The sequence below is a fragment of the Paramormyrops kingsleyae genome, chromosome 17 (genome assembly GCF_048594095.1).
Source record: "Paramormyrops kingsleyae isolate MSU_618 chromosome 17, PKINGS_0.4, whole genome shotgun sequence".
NCBI classification, from domain to species: domain Eukaryota; kingdom Metazoa; phylum Chordata; class Actinopteri; order Osteoglossiformes; family Mormyridae; genus Paramormyrops; species Paramormyrops kingsleyae.
In genome coordinates, this window is record NC_132813.1 from 11,689,909 (window position 1) to 11,708,379 (window position 18,471).

The following is an 18,471-nucleotide window of genomic DNA, read 5'->3' on the forward strand; positions in this document are numbered from 1 at the left end:
TAGCACAGGTATTTAAAAACAGAAGTATGAACGAAAAGTAACTGCTATGTAGTTTGGAAGGAAAGTAGAAAATTACGTAAGAAAAACATTCTTGTTGGATCATTCATTGCTAGCTTAAATCCTCAATAAATAAACATTTGACCTTCTAAGGTGAACAGAATGACAGCAAACTGTGGGGATTTCGTATGGTTCTCGGGTATTTGTGTAGAAGTCAAAAACACACAATGATTCTAGGTCAATCAGAAAAAAAAAACAAAAAGAAGGAGAGATGTGGATGTTAAATGGTTAAAGACAGCAATCAGATGGGAGAAAAGATGGAGCAAAACAAAAATGTACTGTACCCCTCATGAAGTTCGGTGGGTGGCAAGGATACAAACCATAATTTCAGGATAAAAAGGTACTCAAAGCAGTTCATAGGACCAGCATGCTCTAAGAAAAAAATGACATGCATAAATTGTACGTATGTTTAGTGATTTGCAGTGAAGTGGCACTATGAACACACAACCAAACATCTGCATAAATCTGCTTCATCAAATAAATTATGTAATGAATACACTCAATAGATGAAACTTTCAGTGTGCTCACTGCCTCTCCTTTCCAGCACTGTCTGGGCTTGTGTGTCTGTGATGTTTGCTTAGTCTTCCTATGCTGAGTGGGTTTACTATTATTTACTACATTGCTTAGAAGTACAACATACTAATTCAGCTGATGAACATAAATGTTACTCATGCCTTCTTAAATTGCACAAGAATACAGATCCATGGAACCAAATTTGTCATTACTGCCAATATTAAACATTCAGTACTAAGTTTTCCCTATCCACTTAAAGTATATTAAAAGGAGAAATAAATAAATACAATAACAGTTGGCTAGTAAGGTTAAACCCAAGAATAAGTCGTCTCTAAAGCAGTGTTTCCCAATCCGGTCCTTGGGGACCCATAACCGGTCCATGTTTCTGCTCCCTCCCAGCTCCCTACCAGACTGTCCATGTTTCTGCTCCCTCCCAGCTCCCTACCAGACCGTCCATGTTTCTGCTCCCTCCCAGCTCCCTACCAGACCGTCCATGTTTCTGCTCCCTCCCAGCTCCCTACCAGACCGTCCATGTTTCTGCTCCCTCCCAGCTCCCCACCAGACCGTCCATGTTTTTGCTCCCCCCCAGCACCTAGTATTCGGAAACACTGCTCTTTCTTGCAGCAAAAACATTTTAAAGGAAATGAAGACCTGAAGTTTCTTTAGCTGCTTGTTGACACTGGTTAGGTCCGGGCTTTGATCAAGATGTGATAGCTGGCCTTCCAAATGGGACAGTCGCTGGTCCAAACTAGAGTAGCTCTGAACAAGTAGGTCAGCCTTGTTTGCTTCAAAGAGCTGCCGAGCTTTAGCCTGGGTGGTGCTTTCCAGGTCCTGCCAACATTCCCGAATCTCCTCCAGCTTTCGCTGAACGATGGACTTCAGCTCAGGTTTCTCCTGAATGAGCTGCTGACCTTCCTGAAGGAAATAAAGCACAGATTCATGAAAAATAATCAGAAGATATGCTACATCTATAGTGCTATGCTAAGAAATTGTTAACTCATAAGTCAACTAAACCAGTACCGGGTTAGGGGGGGGGTCCTGGAGCCTGGCCCAGGTAGCACAGGGTAGAAAGCTAATATAGATCCTGGATGGGATGCCAGTTCATCGCAGGGCACATTCACACAGATAATCACACACTATGGGCAATTTACAAATGGCAGTTTACCTATCTGCACACTTTTAGACATCAGCAGGAAAACAGTTTTAATGTATTTCATTGTCAAAAACACAACTTTGGCTTAGTGCATGATCATCACCAGCCTGTAATATATGTTTTTCCTGTTACATACATATTTGTGAAAATTACATATATAAATGTCACGGTCAATTACAATTGCTTTAACTGACCTGGGATATTTGAGCTATTCAAGAGGCTAAACATTTAAAACAAGTAACTATTTCACTAATAACATTAAAAGTTTAACATACTATAAAAACATAAGGGATGTGTAATGCTTTTTCAAAACGCATAATGTTAAGACTATACAATTTCTGTCACTGCACTAGCATACACCAGCAAACCGAAAAACAGGAAACAAATAATTATTAATGATAAATAAATGCACCCCATGGATAATATTTAGTTCAGCCTTGCAGTTTACATAATATTCTATCTGTATTCTCTCCCCAGCTCTGCGTCTCAGTTCTACCTGCTCACGCATTGCTCCTCCCTTACTGCGATGCTAGCAGAAATATGAGAGTGTCAGGAACAGTGAATGTTCCAAGGAGCCTAATATGGAAAGTGGATGGGGGGGGGGGGGGGGGGTAATGCACCGCAGGACGACGTGTGCACTGTATGCAGAGCCAAAGGGCATTCTGCAAGACTGGAGGAAAAACAAAGTTTGCAAGTTATGTTATTTTTATATACAGTACCAGTCCAAGGTTTGGACACGCCAAGCCACCTGCGAAGGAGAGTAATAGTGTCACATCACATGACCTAGCCACCTGACCTAAACACGGTGGAAAATGTTTTTTTACCAGGGAGTGAAGGAAAAGCAGCCAATGAGACCTCAGCATATATGTGGGACCTACTTCAGGACAGCTGGAAAAGCATCCCAAGAGGCCACCTCATCAAACTGGCCAATGAGACAGTAGGGTCAGCCGGTCTCTGGAGCAATTGGGGTTAAGGGCCTTTCTCAAGGGCCCAATATTGGAATAACTCTGCCAACTCAGGGATTTGAACCAGCAATATTCTGAGTCCCAACTCAGATAACTGCCTCCCAACAAACTGATGTTTTTGGTTTAATACTTTTTAGTCAGTACTTTTTTGTCATTTTACAGTTTTGATGTATTTGTGTTTATTCTAAAATGTAGAGAATAGAACAAATAAACCTTTATATGGCTAGCTGTGCTTTAAACTGTTGACTGATACTATATATTTTAAACATATAATCATCTATAACTATTCTCACAATATTTTTGCACGAACCTTATTTATTCCATAGATATGTTAAATCTATGCCAGTGCATAACAGCACTAATCTCCTTGACTTGTCTTAAAATTACTATTTCATAATTTAGAAACCATTTGGAAACCACAGAAACCATGGCTGTCGATTTTATGTCATGTACTGTATGATGCTCTAACAAATCCAACAAATATCCTTACGAAATAACACCCATGTATTTACTGCACATTTTCTAAGCATCATGTGGTAAATATAGTTTACCCAATTCATTTAGATATTGTACTGAATCTCTGCCCCCGTTAACATTTACATTGTTCGTATCCCGCAGTTCGTCCCTCTGCTGCTAATTACATAACTTGTGAACTCCTGATCTCTGATCTATAATTTCCCTCAAAATGCCCACATCTATCTCAATTGCTTGAAATATACTGCGTTCCTTCATCACTTCATTCTCCTCGCGATATCTAAGTCTTTCTCTACATCCAGCCATGGAGTTCTGGCAAGAAAATGAAACCCATCCCTCTCAACTGACGCAACAAAGATACCCATCGCAGAATGGAAATGCTGTCACATGTAGCCACTTGTCCCTCGCAAGAAGATGCAAAACTCCATATCAACAGAAGATAGTGACTCACGGCAGGATGAGGACGGAGTACATTCAGTAATTAGAACAGCCTGGAAGACTGAGAATGTTCTCTCAACTCTTGAGTAATACTTCGATAATGTCCTGAACCTGCATGAGTGTTCCTGCATCTCATTCCTCCTGTTCACCTTTCACTGGGTGGTATCCATCCATGCTTCTAGCTGTGAGGGGGCCTGGAGCCCATCCCAGGCAGCACCGGGCACAAAGTTCAAAACCCTACTATTGGTTTTTATTTATTTTTTCTACCAAGCTACTGTCATCAAATCCTATACTTGATCAAGGTTATTATTCTCAGCACCAATGTACTCCTGTGGTCAGATCCTTGTCTAACAGGATAAATATGAGTCTGACTTGGGAAAACCTGTATAATGTCAAACTGTATTCTTTTAAATTGTCTCAAACAAATGACACCCACTAAAAATGTAAATTTTTCCCTACAATTTGATATTTTTAGGTATTTAGGTAATGGTCAAAGTGATCACCAAACCAAACGTAAACGTAACCATGGCATCATTTAAGTATTATTCAAGAAATGTAGTACAGAATTTTAAAACAGACTATTAATAACCTTTAGTTTATCAGTAACAATAATTAAAGATGAATTGTTACACAAAAATTTATAAAATCATTAAGTCAAACGAAGACACGAAATTTCACAAAATATATCTGTGTTTATAACTAATTTAAGATGGCATTTTTTTGCTATTACTTTAAGAAATAATTTTACTGACGACCATCTACTGCAGTTTTCCCCAGTCCGGTCCTCGGGGTCCCACGCCCGGTGCATGTCTTCGCTCCCTCTCTGCTCCCTGCCTAAACGTGGACTGTCTGTGGGTCCCGGGGGACCGGAATGGAAAACACTGATCTACTGGCATGTTTTTAAACTCACAAGCAGCACGGGCTAAAGCTTGCGATGTGGTTTTAGAACATGCAATAGGAAAAGAGATTCAACTGAGCCAAATTTAGGTGCATATGTGAAACATGACTCTAATGATTTTCCGTAGCTCTTACAGGGTTGCAGTGACCCTGTATCCTATCCCAGAAAGCTGAGGGTGGGAACGCCTTGTACAGGATCCCAGTCCATTTCAAGGGACAAACATGTCAGTTTGAAGATACCAATTCATGTAATCACATGTGTTTTAGATTTTTTGAGGAAATCAAGCAAGCACTTTGGTGCCCTTTTACAAAATTGCGTTTCGTGATTCTGATTTAACTAAATTGTTTAAAAATACTCACACACCATTCACTCACATTCACACCTATGAACAATTTGGCAAATCCGGTTCGCCTTAGCATGTTTTTGGACTGGGGGTGGAAGCTGGAGAAAACCCCACGATGACACTGGGAGAACAAGCAAGCTCTACACGCACAGAGCAGGGCCAGGAAATCAAACCCAGGTCTCCAGAGGTCTGAGGTGACTGTGCTGAGCCCGGAGGCCTGCATGCCACGCCAACTTTAAACCTACTTCATTTAGATTAGATTAGATGGACAGTGTTGATCCCACTGGGAAATTCTTGTGCATACAGCAGCAAGAATGTAAAGAGCACAGATAAATATACATGGAGCAAAAAATAATATATTTAAAATTGAGGGAGTATTATAAAATGCAAAATATTCATTAAAAAGTCAATGTATTACATCTAAAACTGTTAATAACTGCATCATATTTAACATGCACAGGAGTCAAGCTTCTTCCTATTCAGTAAAAAAGACTATGCAGCTCTAAATGTTTTTAAAAAATATAAATATTTAAAAAATATGTGAGGTGTGAGGTGCCTTTAACATGCAAATATTCTCCCGGTATTCAGTTCCAAATGCACTATCCTAACTTTATCGTAAAATTTATTTGGTTTAGCACAAACTGTAAACTGTTCATTGTTATTTCAATTAAATTAAGCCAATCCCCAAAACAATTTAACAACATTTTAGAAATGATCAGTCCTGTCTGTTTCAGTACTACAGTTCTTAGTTAGTTTTGAATTAAATAATTGCTAAAAGTCGGATACTTAAATAGATTTGAAAATGATCACACTGTCTACAGTCATTCTTTATTCTTTTGCCAGTGCCTGTTTTCATGGATTGCCTTTATGCATATAAAACACCGAGATAAAATAAATGTTAAGGGCTTTGTCTAGGCAAAGGGGAATGTGCTAACGTAGACCTATCTTTATTTAAGATATAATTTTGATATTCACCAACTGTACTTAAGTACTTAAATGAATTAATGTACTAGTGATACCTAGATGATAAATTAATTAGCGACTGTAACAATTAGATAATTCTTTACCAAACAATTTAATGAAAGACTTCATTGACCCTTTCATACTAAAAGGACACTATTTTTATGCCACGTCTATAATCTAACGATCATGCTGTTTTGTGCATTTGTAAAAGGATACATTATTAAATATGCTTTTGTAAATATAAACTATGAAGCAAAAAACTCATGTAAAGGACCTACGTGGTGTTGAAAAATATAGCTTATTAGCTTTAATCCCAGGTTTTATAAAGCGGGAAGAATTAATACTGGTAGTTTCCATCCTGGGCTACTACAGGAAAACCTATGTAATGAAGCAGAAATAATGAAGTGATTTTTAACGTATATACAAACTGAGAGAAAGTAAAGTAAAAGACTGCAGCTTCTGACATCTGAACATAATAATAACCTCAAATCTGTTCTTTTAAAATAGAAATGAATACAACTCTTTCTGTATCACATGCCAGGACTAAATTAGCGATGAACTAACATGAAAATATGTTGATTTTTAATATGCCTATAATGTATATATAATGTAGTGTGACTGTACGTAAAAATAATAAATCGATTAAAAATTTATGAATACAAATAAGCCTGATGTGAAAATATATCATTTGTACAAGCCATTTCGGTTAAATTAGAAATGTTAATGCCATTTGAGACACTGTTAGCATTCTGACATTGTTAAAACTCAACAGCAAATGTGGAACAATAGTGAAGAAATCATGTTAAAATAGCAGTTGCCAATTTGTGCAAGGTGTATTTATTAATTATTAATTGTAAAAAATTTAAAAGACTGAAATAAGATAACTTATGTGTGTGTGTGTGTGTATGCCCTGTGATGGACTGACATCCTACCCTGGGGATACCCCAGCCTTCTGTGACAGCAATATCATAAATGATCCTTAAATGTTTTACTATATGTGGAATATTTGACAGTTCTGTAACAGGCCAACGTTGGACTATGACCTCCCATGATTAACCTAATTATTTGTTCCTTGAGTTTTTTTTTTAGCTAGGGAGTTGCATGGTTATTTTATTCATATCTCACCAACAAACAGCCTAAAATGTTAACCCATATGTCCAATATGGATGTTGAAACAGTTTTGTTAGGACCTGCTATCAGCATGCATAAAACGGACAAAATCAATATATTTACAATATGCATTTATCTAGAAGCATGGATCATAAGGCAAGAAACATCGAGCAAATAATTCCACAGGGCATTTATACAGACCCATTTTGCTCCAACGCAAAGAGGCAAACTGGAAAAATCACATTTTTTCGATACAGAAGGAATGTTTAGCATTACTAGTGATATGACAGTCAAAAGCGTTAGGCTGCAAGAGTATATTGCCAGATATAAAACTGAAACTAAAATCTTAGAAAGCAAGCACTGTGAAGCATCACAGACTTTGCAGATTCCTGTGTATCCATCCATCCACCCTTCCATCCATCCATCCATCCATCCATCCAACTTCCAACTACTTATTACAGTTTCTGCACCCTCTTCTAAAAATGATACATAATCATGTAGGATAGTTTGATGCCAATTCACAAATGCAAATACAAATAATACATCCGAATTCGATTCCACATATACATCCAGATTATGATACAGATTAAATTATGTAATCATAAACTCTCCATTTTATTGCCACCACAGAATATTAAAACTGAAACTGAAATTTGCTTTACAAATCATAAAAAGCCGATCATCGACTTATTTTAGAAGTAGTGGATAGCCAAAAACACATATTGTTTAGAATTTGAATACGAAAGGGACGGCATCTACTTTTAAGGCACAAACTGTTAAAGGTAGCAGCCCCTGAAAATGAAATACTTTACTCGGTTAAAATAGTTGAATAGTTCCCTTTAAATATTAGCCATATTGCTACTTTTTGAAAAACTTAGAATCTAATCATTTTTATTACATTCTCGCATTAAACCATCACTTGTCATGCCTTTTCATCTGGGAGACACGTGTCCTACATATGACCCTCCACTCCTATTCATTCAAAGTTGCACTAACCTTCTCAATTTTCTCCAGCCATTCTTTGTTCTGAGCGAGCTCAGCCATGAATGCTTGGTGCTTTAGCCATTTCTTGTGCAGCTTCTGCGCTTCGTCCCGCGAAGTATCACGGGCCATTAGCATCTTTTCTGCCACCCAGTCGCCAAGCTAAGGGACACAAAAGACAGCCGTTATAAAACTGGAACACACACATATCCAATCACCAGCACCATCAAAGATGAAATTATGCACCTCAGCACCCAAAATAAAAGCTTAAATGAACCCATTTAATCACCCTTATTCATTGTATTTAACAGGAATACTGTATCTGCCATATCGTCCATATTTTGGTAATGTTTCCGTCGTCTTTCCAATTGAACAACAAGGCTCTGCGCCTAATTACCAGCAATGTTCAGCAGCGACACCCAAGTGAGTTTTCACAGGCCAGTGCACGCATCCTTATGTTAAACCTGCAGTCCGATTGCGTAGTAAAGAAGCAGGCCATTCCAGAAGACTCTGACCCCAAGAGGCAAAACAAGGGACCGAAAACACCGGAGACTGGTAGAGACACCTTACAATCCGTTGGTTAATAAAATCCACAGAATGGCAAGCGAAAGGAAAACAAAAATAAATATAATCGTCGACGTGTGACTGTCAGCCTTTTAGCCACAAGGAGGGATGACATATATTCCACATAAAAAAAGGAATAGCCAGGATGCTTTATATTCTTCGTTATCGATGCTGGGGAAAGACGGAAGAGAGGAAGGAGGTGGAGGAAGGAGTGGGTGGGGAAATGATAGTCCAGAAGATGGAGGATATCAGCTGAAAGGACTTTGTGGAGAGCTCAGAATGCCAGACGTCTCCTTAAGGCATCAAAACACACATCCCAAAAATGTATTTTCAGCTGTACTGAAGCCATCTTGATTCCCTGCCTCCATTTTTCTGAGTCAGTATTTCCCTCCGCCTCAGCGTTAAAGCCGTACACTGCAGTCACTGCCTTTCAGCATCGCCTAGCAGCCCTCAGTGTGTAACCAGCCCCAGTTTTCACTGCTACTGCAGTGTCTGAACAAAGCAGGAGTGAGCACACACACAGAGAGAGCGAGAGAGAGAGAGAGAGAGAGAGGGAGAGAGGGAGGGTGGGAGCGATGAATTGGAGAGAGGGGGGCAGGGGCAGTGAGATTCTTTTAAAGATAGAGGAAGCCTACATCTTTCTTGGGCGTCATCAGGGACACGCTCTGCACTTAAAATTACTGTAATCTGATCAAGAACAATAGCACTATAGATGACAAAAAAATGCAATTATAAGCAAACTGAATAAGAAACAAAGAAAGATGAATGAAGAAGGAGTAATCTAATGGCAGAATTTTATTATTAAAAACAGGATTGCGCTGTTTCTTTTTATAACAACGTTCTGTTTTGACAGAGCACTACAGGATCTCAGTCCCTCAGTAATCACAATGTCCTAGAGGTGCCCTTTTCATTACACCTCAGCTCAAGGTCCATCATCTCATTAAAGGCAAAATCAACATTTTTTATGACTCAACATAACTCCAAATTGATCTAAAAGGGAAAAAAAAGTTTTTCCATCTTCAAAAATCAGACCTATTTTCTCTTTACTATGATAATAAATGTAAAGGAATGCGGGGTGTGTTGAATGCTAGGGGTCTTACTTTAAAATAATGTATGTAGAAAGTAGTAGCATGTGTGTCTCTGTGTGTCACCAATACTGCGCTTGTCCAATAAACAATAAACAAAACATATTTGTTTTTTTACTTATAGTTGTAAGATTTGTACAACAACTTGGCACTACATACAGAGAGAAAATGCAAGGCAGTGGGACTTTGCTATGCAGCAGTCAAAATGCATTTATTTCAGGGTAATTTGGTGAGTAAGCATGAAACTCCTTTGTTTTCAAAGTGCACCACAGGAAAATTTGTAGTGCAATGCACACAACAGGGTAAAACAGGAAATACAAATGAAGTCATGGAAGGAATGATTCTTACTGATTTGGTCTATCATTCATATATAGTTTAAAATATAAGTCATAAAAGAAATAAAACTTTAGCAATAAATGCTTAGTTACCTAGAGGTATTTATTCAGAAATGTATGTACAAACATTAGGGATGCTTGCCTAATTGTTAGTTGCACTCCCATTTGCTAAAAGGACATTCTTCAGGGCATGGAACTCGAAACAATCCATAGGGATTTTAACCCACAAAGACCTGAATTCTTCCCACATTTCTGCTAAGATGGATATTGGTAGATCTTCAAATTATTCCATATAGCTTATTAGGTATTCAGCTGGATTGAGATCTTTTGATTGGGTGGGCCTCTGGACTAAGCTAAATTCACTGTCATATTCATCAAACCATTCCTGGATAATTCTAGCATTTTAGCGTGGGGCATTGTCCTGCTGACAGAATCCATTTGCAGATGTATGCAATGCAGCTTTCAGGAGGTTCAGTATATGCTATGAAGACACAATCCATACCATCGTACCACTAGCACCAGTCAACAGTGTTGACACATAGAATTATGGATGCATTATCTCCTTTGCATTTATTTATGCCATAATACCTGTGTGCTGGATCAATGCTTTTATTTCTTAGCCCACTGCAATAACAGTTTTGTGTTTTTGGAAATGCAGCTCTGTAAAGGTATCAGCTGCCCCGCCCTATATGGTATGATGAGTTCTAGGTCTTTTATGTGTGTTTTGGCACCAGTGTTACATACTGGACAGTCAGATAAATAACTGTAGACTGTCTCTTGCTCGGCACAAGTTGTGTCTGTTTCCTCTGACCTCTTTCGTCAATGATATGGTTTCATTATTGGCTTGTCATTGACTGGAAATCCTTCGGGGTGTGAACATCTCAAAGAGACAGAGGGGTTATGAAACCCAACCATGGTTGGTCATTTGAATACAGACAGCAAATTCTGATTATGGGTAAGCCAGTAAGAGACCGGGAGTTACATTTGGCATCACTATGGTGATATAGAAGTAATAGCATTTGCTCCGATCCTGCTTCGTCCCTGTCTCAGGCTTCCTCAGGAAACTACATCCTTCATAAATTCACTCACAACACCTATACACAGTAACTTGCTGGGGAGGGTCATCTGGGGTATAAAGAAGAGGTAAAGACTTGTCCTTAACTGCTATTTGAGTGGTCTTTCAAGCCCATTGTATGTCTACACCGCATTACTGTATATTATTTTGCTGTTCAATAAGCCATTGTTTAGTGGAAATGAGACTCTTTAAGGACATTCCTTGCATTTCCAATGGACAATGAAATGTGAAATGTCACTGCATTGGCAGGGAGTGTGTGTGAGGAATAGAAAGCTATCGGATAGAAATGGTTGGCCATACTCCCAGGCATCTTGAACAGAGGTGGTCTCCTCTGTTCTGGAGAAGCATGGCTAAATCACAGGTTCCCGAAGTGGGAGTCGCAAGATTTCTCAAGTATGTTTGTATAAATTTTAAAATGTGAAAAAATTCCATTGAAACCATAACCACAACTGATAAATCTACTGTACCAAGAGGAACAAAATGTGCCCCCTGCCACCCAAAACCACCTTGGTAAAATGGTGGGTTGCAAATGTCTGGTACCATTATTTTGGGGGTCGTGGGATGTTTAGGGACCTATGGCCTAACGACTATATCAATGTTGGTTGTGTCATCTGACTTGATACAAGGTTTTGGTTAGTCAGGTTCTTTGGAACACCAGAAGACATTGTCACAGATGGAGGACCACGCCTTAGGATTCACATTCTGGGTATGATAAGCACTCTGTGATCATGAGACATATCCTTAGTGGTCAGTCCAAGAAACTGACTGCATTCCAAGACAATACTGCTCCTGCAATCAGTCGGAATGGAGTCATGATCTCTCTTGGGCAGCTTATATCCAGAATAATCTAGTTCATACCATGGTATGCCTCACACCTTCTAAAGTGTTCTACACTACCAGTCCCCACTCTTCCTATGAGCAAAGGTGTTACTCATGGGGGGTGGAGGGGGGACATATCCCACCCAGAATTCAAAACGGTGGTGTTTGTCCACCTAAAATTTTCCAGGATTTTGCTTTTAAAAATATAAATAAACTGGTCGGGAGAATTTGGTTCTTATCTAACCTACTGGCCGAGGGGAAAAAAAACTTTAGCTGATAATTCCAGTTGCATACACATAAACAAATGTATATAATCAAATGAGTGGATGGCCTGTACTTAGGTAGGCTATACATACGAGGTCATCTGTCCCTGTCCCCCTCAATATTGATAACACAGTGACTCCGTTGTCTATGATTGTCCTTTACCCCGGCATAAATGTCCATTCGAGATTATAAAATATATACACTTGCAGTTGCCACTATTATATCAGATTTCACATACATTCCAAGTCTCCCAGCTCAAGTCAGCCTTGTACCACTGCTGAACTTCCTCCTCTGGAGTTATTGAGGAAACTGTATACTCAGTCCATGCGTTGCTCGACTACAGATACGACTACAGGTACGACTACATGTACGACTACATGTACGACTACATGTACGACTACATGTACGACTACAGGTACTGCAGGAATGGAGGCTCCTTATTTTTAAAAAGGGGGAACTAGTGAGTCGAATCCCCGACCAGCAAGGCACCACTGAGGTACCCTGAGCAAGGTACCGCCCCCAAGCACTGCTCCCCGGGCGCTGAATTAGCTGCCCGCTGCTATGTCACGAAAGTCACATATGGGTTAAATGCAGAGGACACATTTCGTTGTTGCGCACTGTGTGCTGTGGTGTGTTGACAATCACCACTGATCACCAAATTCTAAATTCTAAATTCTATAGGCGGCTTTCACTTAACCTGCCAATGGCACGGTACTGAAGAGGAGACTCTTACGCCTGTAACAGTGGTCCAACTATTCTCCCTCACACAGCTGCGTGAATGTGTGTGGAAAGGGAGCATAACTGCATGTCCTGATACACTGGAGAAAGTATTGCTGGGATCCTGGGGCTGCTAATGATTTGATTTATATACGAATACAGTTATAAATGAGTCTGCATATTTGGGACAAAATCAAGGTCATGTGGGGTGAGTATTAGCCTCTGGCAAGGGTACATTTATCCCAACTCCTGTTTGTCATTTTCTTATGCAGGACATCGGCTGCAGCTGGAAGGGTGTCTGGTTTTGCGAGGCTAGAGGTGACATTACTGCTGAATCAGCTGAGCTCGTTCAAGTTTATTATTAAGATGTCACCTGGTTGGCTCCCAAGGCAGCTGTTTTGGGAGCATGTCACACCAGGCAAAGGCCTCTTGAAATACACGAGGCTTACTGGAAAGATATTTCCCTGCCGGCTTGGGAATGCCTGTGCCTTTAAGGGGTATAGTTTGACCTGCCCCCACTGTGACCCCCACCAGAAATCACGTCCACAGGAAAATGTAGCTATAACTGCAGTCTAACATGTAGGAGTTTAAAATAATGACAGTGTTTTGGATGATGGGGTTATGTAGTGTAAAATGTTCATTTCCAGGAGGTGGGAGGGATACTGATGATAAAACCCGTTGTTGTTTAAAAAGTCTAACTGTTTCCATTTTTTGTCATATGCAATCAACACCCATCATCATCAGGTGTAAAAAAAAATCAAAAATTTATTTTTGGAAATTAACCAACCCCGCTCAAAGCACCTTACAGTCAACCTGCAATATCTAAAGGGATACTGACCCTCTCGCTTCAAACTTCCAGGAATAAGGGTTCAGATCCCACTCTATGTTGGTGGAGTTGGCTTGTTATTTAGGTGCCATATGGGTTTATCCCAGGCCCCCACCAGCCTAAAGAGACGCAGGTCAGGCTGACTGGCACCATTAAATTGCACATAGCTTGTGATGGTGTATATGTATGTGTCCTGCAAAGGCTTGGCATCGTGCCCTCTGCTCCCTGTGATAACCACCACCCCCCCCCCCCACCCATCATGAACCTCCGCACGACAGGCAGTTGCAGGATGGAATCTTAGGGGATGCTGGTTATTATGGTATCATAACGATGGGCTGTGTTTATTAGTTACCGTAGTTACTGTGACTGCGACAAAAAAAACAACACAAAGAACTATAGAAGTATTACCTCTTCTATTTTCTTTGTTCTATCTTCTTTATTATTTCCTATTCAGTCTTCATGCTGTTTATATTTCTTCATGTAATTATCCAAAATATATTAATCAATACTGCAATTAATCACTTGGATGACTCACATTTTGTCATACTGTTGCCTGAAAAACTTTCTCCTTTAGCTAACTATTGTAGATGTTGTTCTAATTAATCAATAATTAATTAAATATGGTTCAAGTTAACTATAGTCCCAGAGAATTTCAGTGATCACAGCAGCACAGGAAGCTTTGTATGGCCCTGGAGTCATTAAGCGACAATGATATTGTTTCACTCTCAAGTTTGAATAATCTCAGTGGACAATCTGTCTATATGTTTTAGTGTAGTTATGGGTATATATGAGTTCTCCTTGTATGTTAGCTTTCCTTTCTCACAAAGTACCCGACATATCATATTAAACCATTACAATTGTATCCAATGCACAACAATGGATTTTCACTGGCAGCAATCCAATGATGCAGTAGACAATACGTGGTACCTCTGGTTACAAAATAAAAATTACCCCAATTACTCTTTCCAAGAGTTATTTCAAAGAAGAGAGAGCAGTCATTTCAAAAATATTCTATGAAATAATCTATGAATTATCATTCTTGGGAAGCCAGGATCCAGAAGTATATGCCACATATTAAACTTCGATCAATTTTAGAAATTCACACTTTCCCTGATCAATAATCTTACTCTAAACACTTCCTCTACTTACTACACGTCTGAATTATAGTGTTAGACAAATCAATCAATCAATCAATCAAAGAATAGTATACGCTTTCAATTCAGGTATTATTGAGGCTTAGGCTAATCCTAAACTGATTATCATACAATACATAGAACAGAATTTTATGTAAAATGTTGTTTATATCACACAGAACACATTACATAGTTAAAATCCTTTCAGTGGTGCACTTGCTTTTGTTTCCTATAAAAATTATAAGTAGTTTTATTTACTATCTGAATAAGTGACTAGTCATCCATGTTTATCATTATTTATTTCAAAGACATTCAAAAATATATGAATGGAAAATATTTATAATTTCCAATAATCTATATTCAAACTACAGTTAGTAACAAAAATATGTTTTTATGTTTATATTGGACAAATCCAGTGCAAGCATTTTTTGGTGACGCAAGCCAAACAATTACAGCAGTTACAAAAAAAGGCACCGCATAATATTAACATTATTAAACATAAAACACTCGTACCTATATCCCACGATTCTGATCAAGAAAAGCAGTCAGAGGACGGATGGATGGATGAATGGATGGATGGATTGAGTATACCTATATGTCTGTGTTGGACTAGTGTAAATGTACGATCTGGTGATGTATGAATCTGTTATTAGCTGGCAGGAAATTTTAGAGCAGTGTTTCCGAACTGGTGGGTCGTGACCCAAAAGTGGGTCATGGAGTGTGCGGTTAAAAAAAGTTACCCCCCTGTCGCCACCCCCTGTCGTGACTTAATGACCTAGGAAAAATGTGGGTCTTGAGGTTAAACTAGCTGAAATCCACTATTTCAGGATAGTTCACCACTCTGAATTTTCTGGTCTTCAGTAAAATCTGACTGGAGTTCTGGAACAACTCCAATTAATATTTATTTAATTCCTTGTTGCTCTGTTCAGATTAACCTAGTCTGAGAAACCAAGATATATGAAACCATAGCGCATTTGTAAGATATGACTGTTAAAAAGTGAATAGTCACCTGGCTATAATCTTGTGTAATAATATGGAGATTATGACTTGTACACAACAAAAGGAGGGCAGAAGGACATCGCTCTGATTAACAGCATTTGTAGAAACAGCTAGAGAGTGATCATGTGACATTTGTACAAATCCCAGACTGTCAGTTCGCTGTCAACACCTTTGGGTGGCGCTGTACTCGTTACTATTGGCTTTGAATCTGATCTTTCTGACTGTCCAGCTTGCCCCCTGCTTAGCGAAACCAGCCCAGCAGTGGATTTTACAGGGTGCTTAAAATGCTTAAGACTTTTGTGATGGGGGATTAATCCATATGAAGAAAATGTTGATGTCTGGGTGCCTGGTTTTCCATTTGTGACCCTCAGCTGAGCCTCCGGGACTAAGAGGCAGATGATCGACAGGGGAACTTGCGGATCAGTTGGGGACCCAAACAAAGACTCTTCAACACTCTGTAAAGATTGAACCAGATGTAGGTACAAAGGGACAGGCTAACAGATATGGTCATATTAACTAAGGTCAAAGATCATCAAAGATGATGGAAAATATCTGAAATCAGAAAGGCAGGGGGAAAAAAAAACAATGAACAAAACAATATTATTAAGGCGGGGACCTGAAACTCATCAACAAAAGTTGGACGAGCAGAAATGTCTTCTACAGACATTTTTTTAAACAACAAGGACATATCAGCATAATTCTGTACGCATGGCGTGAGTTTATCTCAGGGTCATGACTAGATAACCTCAAATTTGTCAATTCAGTGTTTTTTTCCCCATTAAAGACCTAGAAACAAAAAGCAGGGTGACATTAAATTGTCGGAAAGGAAAGACAAGACAGAAGAGAGATAGGAGTAATATATAATAATAATAATAATAATAATAATAATAATAACATAAAAAAATGATACAATGAAACAACCATTAGCTGATTCAGTGTTGAGATGGTGATCCCAGCCAATGGTAACATAACACATCCTTGCAGATAAGCTTTGAGCCATGCATGTGCTATGGTTTTCAGACTATTAAGCAGTATTTAAGTAGTCTGTAAATCAGGCAGAATTGCTTAGCAAATGTGTTAATAAAATGTGCTTTTACGTATTCATTCACAATTAAATGCAGATGAGTTAAAAGTAGATGGGTAGAATCAATTTAATCAGTCTACACTTAAAGGTTATGCATGGGTGCATCAGACTTTCAACAAAAGTTCAACAAAAAGTAATTCCAGATTTCTTATATGCGGAACTCAAATGTTTCAGGTAAGAAACCTCAAACTACTCAAACTTGTTTCGCTGCCAATTGCTACATTAACATTAACAATTATGATACATACGTTACATATTATTAATATTTTTTAAATAGTAAATCGTAAATTAGGCTACTAGAAACATACATAACATAACATGTCGGGACTTAATAGTTGTCATTATGAAAACGACAATGCTCCCATTTTATATTTTTACTGTATATATTTGTAATGTTAATTGTGTACATTCTGCTATTGTAAACCTCTGCCACATAATGAATAACTTTTTTGACTTCATAAATTGATTGAAAAAAAATCTATAATACGTAAAGTACAAGTATTTATGAACAGAGATTAAACATAACGCTAATTAACAATACAGAAGTTGTGCAGTCTCTTCAAACTAGCAGAAATGCCGACTAACAAGATAAATAAGTGTAAACTGTAGTATCGATAACATGAAAGTCCTTAGCAAAGTGTGATTATAATGAAACATCACGTTTCTGCTGAATACTTAAATCAACAGAACATACAAACTCCACAGCCGAAGGATCCCAGGATGCTTCAGCAGAATGCAAAATGCAAGGCAAAACCAAGACGGTTTAGCACAACACTCTCACCCTGACTATGATAAGCAGCTGGAAGATGGAATGAAAGATTGATAGATGTATGGATGGATATTTCAATAAGTCTTAAGTCTGAAGTCTTAAGTCAGTGCCGACCGTTCACTCTGTTTAAAACAACATGCCCAGTCCATGCTGATGAAAATCAGACGCGTAACATGATTCTACCACCATCGTACTTTACTTTCTTACTTTTTTGAAGTGTGGGAAGTGCTAGATTTGTGCCGCACATCCTGCTCTGGATTTTTGCTAAAAAGATGCATGTACTTCTCATCTGACCACAAAATCTTTCCTCCCCACATCGCAGCTGAGTCACTGTCGTGATTTCACCATCAGATGAGCTTTCAAGGAGTTCTTTTTGGGTCACGCCTCCTTTGTGCTGCTCTCGCATACTGGCCAGTGTTATAGAGAGATCTTGATGTGGTTGAGTGGCGCACCTTTATCCCACTGCCAACCACTGAACAGCTTCAGAGCCACATTAAAATGACTGCTGGCCTCCCCAGTGCTTCTGTTTCTATCCCCTTGTTTGCACTGAGAGTTTTGAGGGACAGCCTTTTTATAGACGATGTCTGGGTGGTTTTAAGCAACTTCCACGTTCGGATAATTGAATAGTGTCACATTAACTAATTTTTTGTTCCACTGGCTTTGAAATATAAATATTGCAGAATACAGAATTTTAATGTAGGGTTTGCAATTCAACAAAAGGAGAGAATTGGTCCGGAGTCTGAATACTTACAAGTTTCCATTTCATTGTTAACAAAAAGCACTGGCTGTGTAAATTGTCACATATTGCAAAGCATATACTGAGCTTCTAATTTTTAAGCATATTGTAAATATAATAAACGTCTTTACAGATTTTACAGAGATTCATCCCCTCTGCATAGTTAAATC

The 18,471-nt window shown here is 38.8% G+C and overlaps 1 protein-coding gene across 5 annotated transcripts in view; it reads right to left on the reverse strand.

Annotated features, from left to right (window-relative positions):
* The window catches only part of sptbn4b (spectrin, beta, non-erythrocytic 4b), a 76,223-nt gene that overhangs the window by 21,142 nt on the left and 36,610 nt on the right, over window positions 1–18,471 (reverse strand). For 4 of the 5 annotated variants that reach the window (XR_002838297.2, XM_023812134.2, XM_023812135.2 and 1 more), the window contains exons 19-20: window positions 7,911–8,057; window positions 1,222–1,485 (exon numbers count right to left, since the gene is read on the reverse strand). Coding sequence is in view for 4 of the 5 variants with exons in the window: in XM_023812134.2 (XP_023667902.1) it covers window positions 1,222–1,485; window positions 7,911–8,057 (411 nt within the window). In the remaining variant the exon portion in view is untranslated. Of the gene's footprint in view, window positions 1–1,221; window positions 1,486–7,910; window positions 8,058–8,292; window positions 8,967–18,471 lie in introns of those variants that run through there. The other variant, XM_023812137.2, reaches the window with a different exon arrangement.